The 7766-nt window shown below is 40.3% G+C and overlaps 1 protein-coding gene across 1 annotated transcript in view; it reads left to right on the top strand.

The window, feature by feature from the left end:
* The first annotated feature begins 457 nt into the window (after window positions 1-457).
* The window catches only part of npr2 (natriuretic peptide receptor 2), a 66439-nt gene continuing 59130 nt past the window's right edge, over window positions 458-7766 (top strand). Inside the window, exon 1 of the mRNA XM_061061015.1 lies at window positions 458-1448. Coding sequence (XP_060916998.1) covers window positions 752-1448 — 697 coding nt within the window. The 5' untranslated portion in view covers window positions 458-751. The remainder of the gene's footprint in view (window positions 1449-7766) is intronic.

The raw sequence follows: 7766 nt of genomic DNA, 5'->3' as shown, positions 1-7766 counted from the left end.
CGTTTGACCCTTCATGACCGGCAGGGGGCGACAAAAGCCCGTTTTGAGATGCGTAATTAAACACTGCAAAAAATAGACCAATCGACTCTTTAAACAGGTAATTAAACCTTTCGCACTTTACTTCAGTCAGATTCTTTACTAAATGTAAACAGCTTGGGTTGGTTTACACACTCGTATTAACGGTGCTAAATAATGTGTAAGTTGTTCAAATATAAAAGTCAGTCATGAAGTATTTTGTAAAAAGGAAAGCCTGGAATATTGATCACGATCAGATAAATAGAAACTTTATAGAAATCACTTAAATATACTGTTAATTTTGGATGAATTGCCAAAGGAAGACTTTTTTCTTTGAACTCAGTGGTCAACAGATTGATGTCAGTGTTCATTTCTTACAGTGTGTGACGTGCGGGGGCCGAGCAGAGGGCTGCTCTGATTTAACTAGCAGTCTGTGGATGAATGTTATCACTCTCCGAGAGGACGTCAGTGTGAGGACCTGCTGAGCTCGGAAGGAGGATTTGGGAAACACCGGAACTTCCTTTAAGGTGGATTTACGCACCGGAGACGCATGGCAGAGCCGGGCTGGAACGACTTGAAAATGCTTTTACCCACTTTGTTTGACTTTTGAGAAAGAGGGAAGGAGGCAGAAAGCGAGGAAGACGGATACTTATGAGTTGGTGTGAGTGTGCCACAGCCGGCCGTGTCTCCTCTTCGTGCCCGTACTTTTCTCTCTGCTCCTTCTCTGGGACGCGACATGGGATGCAGAAGCGCGCAGGGATGCTGCCTGCTCGTGGCGTTGTCCTTCTGCTTCCTCCACGGCTGCACAGGTAACATCACGGTGGCGGTGATGCTCCCGGATAACCACAACAAGTACCCGTGGGCTCTGCCGCGCGTCTTCCCGGCCATCCTCATGGCACACGAGGACCTCCGCAGTAAACACGGACTGCTTCTTGGCCGCACCATCAACATCTTGAATTTCAGCACGGAGGATCCCTTGGCAGGCTCGTGCGCAGAGAGCCGGGCGCAGGTGGTGGCTGTGGACGCGAAGCTTTACAACCGCCCGGACGCGTTTTTTGGACCCGGGTGCGTGTACCCGCTCGCCTCCGTGGGGCGATTCGCGTCCCACTGGAAACTCCCGCTGATCACCGCCGGAGGACCAGCGTACGGCTTCGACAAGCGCGACGAGTACCGGACCATCGTGCGCAGCGGACCCTCCACCACCAAGCTGGGGGACTTCGCCAACGTCCTGCACACGCACTTCAACTGGACGTCCCGCGCCGTGGTGATCTTCCACGACCTGCGGCAGGACGACCGGCCGCACTACTTCCTGTCAGAGGGAATCTACCTGAACCTGAAGGAGGAGATGAACGTCACGGTGGAGGCCCAGCCATACGAGGACGACTTTAAGTACTACAAGGATCTCATCACGTTCATGAAGGAGCGCGGGAGAAGTAAGTGCTTACTTATTAAGGAAAAGGTCTGATTTAAAAAAAAGTAATCATGGGAGCTGGCACATTAGTGCTGCCAACTCCACAAAGACGCAAATTGTGACCTATGTGGTGTCTAAACGAACAAGGCCTAACTTTTACAATTTAGAATAGAAAGCGTTTTAATTGAATGCTATATCGGTGTTTGCATCATATCTCTGAAGTATGACATCTTGAAATGAAGCAGATCACCAGCTGGTCACTGTAAAGATAGTGTCAGCGGATGGAGAAGGAAGTTCATTTTAAACTGGATGATCTTTAATGGAAACACTTCAGCAAACTTGTGTCTCCAGTCGCCTTCTGGCAGATATGTAGCTCTTCTTCTATGAAATAAAGATTTGAAGTGACCTAGGTGTACAGTCGACCTGAACCAGAAGCAGACATTTCTATGTAGTTTCAAAACACTCATTTTAAAGAGTTTTTACGTCAAATCCTGCAGTGGGAGATTCCTCTCCTCCACAATGAGGTCACAGTGGAGTTGTTTTTCTCAGCAGATACAAACAGAGGTGGACTGGAAAAGGTGCAGAGAGAAGCTTGTTTATTCCGGAGTTATTACACAGGAATGTTTAGGCTGTGGGCAGTCTGCTGGTTTACTGCCTCAGGAAGACCATCACCTGCGGTTTTTAAAAGAGAGAGAGGGAGAGGGGCACGGGGTGAGATCAAATGGGTGCCCTCTCAGCCCAAAACATGCCCTGCAGGTGTAACCACACTATACTGAAATTGACACACGTTGACTTTTTGAATTCTAGTTTGTGGTTGGCAAAGTTTCGGAAAAGACCAAATCTGTCAGGCTTAAGTTTTGGGAAACATGTAAACGAAACGTTTGGTTTGTTTGTGAAATGATGCATCACACTGTTTCTATTTCTGCAGTTATATTTCTTGGAGCTCAGGGTTGAATATTTCACTCATTGAAAACTTCAGATTTGAGAAGGAGCTGGAACTGAATGATACAGAACATACATGATGCTGCCAGCAGGGTTGAATAACATGTTTCCATTTTATAGCTTCTTAAGGAGCGCTAAAAGAAGGGAAAGAAGTGGTTAATGGAGATTGTGGGGGAAAAAAAGGCAAGTGATTTCCTTTCTAACAAACAAACTGTCATGTGTTGTTGTAGAAACATGAATCACACAACGGCTGTTCTCTCCTTAAGTTTAATTAACTGGAAACATTGTGAGGCTGACTTAATCATTACTGCTGTTGTGAAAAGTTAATTGTCTGACTGAGTGAACGTGTGCAGCTGCACATGTGTTTGTGTATGAGAGGGGACAGATGCACACTTGGATTACTGACGCTGATGAATCGACCATTACGATGAACACTGGAGGTAAACTGGGATTGTTCCTCCTCGCTGTAAACAAATCTTTTAGAAGTGATAAATAATTAAATTTCCATTTATTTTGTAGTTCAGCTATGAGACGTAAGGAGCAATATATTTTTGGGCTTCCAGGTTGATTAAAAAATGTCCATTTGACATACCCTTTTTTTATTGGGTAATGTTGCAATGATAACAATATTTCATTGAACAAATAGCTTCACATTAAAAAAAAGTTTAATGTTTATTCTTTTCCAGAGCTATAAATCAATCAATCAGTGAAACTACTTCATCAGTCCCACTCTGGGGAAATTGGTTAGGAGCAGCTTGTCCATAAAAAACATAAAACAAAGCACCATGAAACAATAAAACATTCAATTAAAACACACAAAAAAGGCTAAAATACTTCTAAAAAGCACTGATAATGAACAATCCTGGTAGCATGATAAAATGATTAGTGTGTAAAGAAAGAGAAATGCTTCAAATAATTGAGTAGTTGGATTGTAGAGGCAATGAATAAATGATTTAGGGCAACTTTTTAGTTTTACAAGCAAGTAAAACAGAACATAGCATAACATCCGGAGGACAAAAGAGAAAATCATTTGCAAAAAACACGTCCAGAGCTTTCCCTAAATTCTCATTGTTATCTGGATTAGTTAATTTGTTAATTTGCTGATAGTAAAAAAGACTTCAACAACCCAACGTTTTTGAGACGAGATGGGAAGATAGTTATCAGTCGTATCATATGTGTGCCTTTAGGAGCTGTGGTTGGAGGTTGTTAGCTTAGCTTAGCATAAAATACTGTTTGCAGGGGAAACACCGCTCTGTCTAGAAACTAACATGTTGCATCATTTATGTTCATAGACAGAAATATTAATAAGTTAGTGTAGGGTTTTTGATGACCTTTATGGAGGAACTATTTGTTGAACATCAGCCAGGTGAGTTTGTGCAGCTTTCTCAGGACCTGGCATTAAATCACAGTTCATCAAAACCTTCACAGCAATTCAAACAAACTGTTGTTCATTTACAGAAAGTTCAGACATGTAACCTCAATAAGCGCAAATAGTCAACTACACATTATGAAAACAAGATATCATTTGGAAACTAAAGTCATCAATTAGATAATGATAAATGCTTATTTTAATCATAGGTAAATATATATTTTTTTATAACCTAAACCCTTTTTTGAAGATTACTTTTAGGGCTTTTGAGTCTTTAATTGGCAGGTAGAGAGACAGGAAATGTTGGGAGTTAAGAGGGTTGAGCAGAACCATGTGACCATTACCCTTTTAAAAAGATTTAAAGAAACTATAAAAGGACAAGAATCATGAAAAACACTTTGGATGAGATATTTGTCGACAGGAATTCATTTAAATGACTCAAATCCTAAAGTTATCCTTAAGCTAAAACTTTTAGCTGTCACTGAAATAAAGGTGCATACATGTTCATAGGGCCTTTTGCAGTGGATAGAAATGAAAGAAAGATAAAAGGATATGAATCAAGAGAATAACTGCAGAAAAACTCAGTTCTGTGTTTTATCCTTCCAGAGCAGTCAGAGGTATTATGTGTTCCTCTTAGACTGCATGCTTAGGAAAAACATGAGCATCAGTCTAGTGCAAAAACCAAACCTTAACCATCGCAGTCGTATCAAATACTATTTAAAATACTCTGCAGTTCTACTGTGGCGGGGAATGACAAACAAACAGAGGATTTACATGAGAACACTTGAAGAAGTTGTTTTGGACTGCAGCTCACGATGACATAGCTTGGCCTTTAGTTTTAAGAACATGCTGGCTCCTGTACAGGCTTATATAGTTCACTGGAACCCTTGTGAATTAAAATGCCCATGTTAAAAGCTATTCCAATAGCCATATTTATACAACTTTAATGTAAAGTTGGATTGTGAATCTGCAAAGTAAACAGTGCTGAAGATTTGAAAAGGGAAAGAAGTGCGATCATTCTCTCTGAAATGTTTGAAATGGAGTAAATGTGCCTCCCATCTTTGGCTGTTATTGTTATAGATTTGATTCACTATATGGTAAATCTAATGTTTTCCAGAATTCAGAATCCAGAAATGCATAGCCAATCCTCATATGCAGCTGAAGTGCAAGGATGTGTTGCAAAATATCTCCCTCTACTCCTGGGAACATTTGGAAAGAATCAATTTTGGTTCCAGCATGAACATCTCGGAGCAAGTTTCCAACCAGTAAATGTTTGAATATTATGGTTTCTGGCAGTGTGTGAAACAAAAAGAGTTTTAAACATCTTAATTTGTTGTTACAGTAACAGCATCAACAAACAATGCAATAAAACACGGCGCAAAGGTAATTAAAGGGTGGTTAAGGAGCAATGGAAAGAGGTGAAAGGTGCAAACTGCCAGCATTCCCACTCCAGGTGAATTATGGAGCTGTGGCAGTGAGCTGGAGGTCAGGGGAGCTAATGGTTTTGTCAGGGCTTGTCCTGATGCGGCATATTTTTATCCTAATTGATATCCTCCGGGCTTTCGGCTCTGTGATGTCACACCACCGCTGCTTGGGTTCAAATGCTAAGAGGCTGAGTTGAGGTGTGAAAGGAAAACTGGGGCTTTTATTGTGAAGCCACAGATCACTGGAGCTCTGACAGCTGACCGAGTAATTGCGTGTTGTTACTGAGTGAAACACCCCTCCCAGCGCCACATCGAATTCCCCAAATTCCTCCTTTTAATACCTGGAAAATGCAGACGCAGCCAAGGACACTTTTCCAAGCTTTCAGGATTTGATGCCTGGTTATTTTCCATTGTTTGAGACTTTGTAGTGTCACCACATTGCAGAAAAATGTTGCTCGATGTGACAGATGTATACTGAGTAGAATGAAATTGATTTGACCTTCAATATTTGAAAAGCTACCAAACACACAGACTCTGCAGACCCTCCAGAGCCCTGCAAGTCCCAGGCTCACTGCATGTCTTTGTTTTATTGTCATTGACTGATTAATTGAAAAGTTATAAGGGAATTTGCATCAGTAAATTAGAAGGTAACACTTTATAATAACCATCATCTATAGAGGGTAAATAAGGATAAATAGATAGTTAATTAACCATTACTTAATAGTTATTTACTGTTAGCAAACAATGAAATGATAGTTAATAATGTTTGCTAATGATTTGTAATGCTATAATTTATGTTATGTTAACAGTTTATTGATGCACACATTATAACATTTCATACAATTTATGAAGTGTTTGTTAATGATGTTATAAAGTGTATGAAATGTTATAATGTGTGCATCAATAAACTGTTAACATAAATTATAGCATTACAAATCATTAGCAAACATTATTATCTATAATTTAATTGTTTGTTAACAGTAAATAACTATCAACTAATGGTTAATTAACTATCTATTTACCCTTATTTACCCTTTATAGATGATGGTTATTATAAAGTGTTACCAATTAGAATTGTTGGGGACCTGTGGCTCAGTGGTAGAGCTGGCCGTCTTTCAGCTGGGCGGTTAGAGGTTGGATCCTGCAGTCACATGTCGAAGTGTTCATGGGCAAGACATTGCACCCCAAATGAACAATTATTACTGCTGCTATGCTAGCGACGTGTGAATGTGTATGGATGGGATGAGTTAATGATGATGCACGCTTTACAGAGCTCTGCCATCAGTGTGTGAGTGGGTGGATTCAAAACGAGTAATCAGAAAAATGACAGCAATCAATCCAATAGATGTTACAATACGTCTTTATCAGGAAATCACCCCTGGATGGACTGGCAAGTCTTCTTACAAAAACAAAACAATAGGTATACAGACTACTTAAGAGTCAGGATTAAACAAAACAGTTAAGAAGCAGCAGTAAAATCAGGCTTGTAAATTCCTGAAATCGATGTCTTTTTGGTACAAGAACATTTCTTTTCTTTTACTGTTTCTTAGTCAATGAATCCTCAATTAATGCGAACCCCATTCAACAAACATATTAAAGTTTTTTTTTCTTCTTGAGAACAAAACTGACAAAACATGGATTCTTTCTGTTAACAAATCTGTATCATGATGTTAAATGGAAAATGGACTTGAGTTTATATAGCACTTTTAATCTTCTGACTATTCAAAGCACTTTTACACTGCAGGTCACACCTACACATTCACACACTGATGGTAGAGTTTACCATGTAAAGTGTTCATCATATTACATTTATTCACATTCACACGCTGACAACGAAGCAGCGGGAGCAATTTGGCGTAAAGTGACTTGCCCAAGGACACATCGGACATGTGGCTGCAGGAGCTGGGGAATTGAACCCCTGACCTTCCGGTTGAGTGACAGTGGTTGTTATGTTGTTCTTCAAGGCAAAAAGCAATGACCTTTTGATTGAAAGTAAATCACAAGAAAACCGGCATCTTCTTCTGGTTGATGCCGCTGAAGTGAGCCTGAGTTGTGACTTACTGTTTACAGATAAACTGAGATCTGAGATGAGCGCTAAGAAATGACGCAGCTAATATGCAGACATATCTGGTGGGGCGAATGTCGCTTCGCTTTTGATCTGAACACACAATTGCTTCTCCATTCGCTCAGTGGACTATGATTGAAAAGAGAGAAGTTGGCCGTCGTTCCTAGAGGCATATATCGCCATCAGATTAATATCAAGGAATGGAATGGATACAGAAACCTCATTGATCAGTATCTAAAACCTGGAAACATAAATCTATATGGCCATCTGACCTCTTAATTAAAGCTTTGAGCCACTTTTTTTAGCTCTGTTTCAGTGTGAGCGGAAAGCAGTTCTCTAAACACTGTAAACACATTCCAGTTCTGTCTCTTTGCCCAGTGACGCTCTCTCCTCAATACTTTTCAGTCCATTAATGCCAAAGAAACGGGAAACATTCATTTATGAGAGCTAGAGAATACATTAGACTCTGTTGTGTTCATTTTTCTTCTGTGTCTGTCAGTATTTTGAAGCATGTAGTGAGTGATGAAGAAATGGTAGTAG

The sequence above is a fragment of the Labrus mixtus genome, chromosome 17 (assembly GCF_963584025.1).
Source record: "Labrus mixtus chromosome 17, fLabMix1.1, whole genome shotgun sequence".
NCBI lineage: Eukaryota > Metazoa > Chordata > Actinopteri > Labriformes > Labridae > Labrus > Labrus mixtus.
Note: the sequence above shows the minus strand (reverse complement) of the source record. Positions and strands in the feature narration are given on the sequence as shown.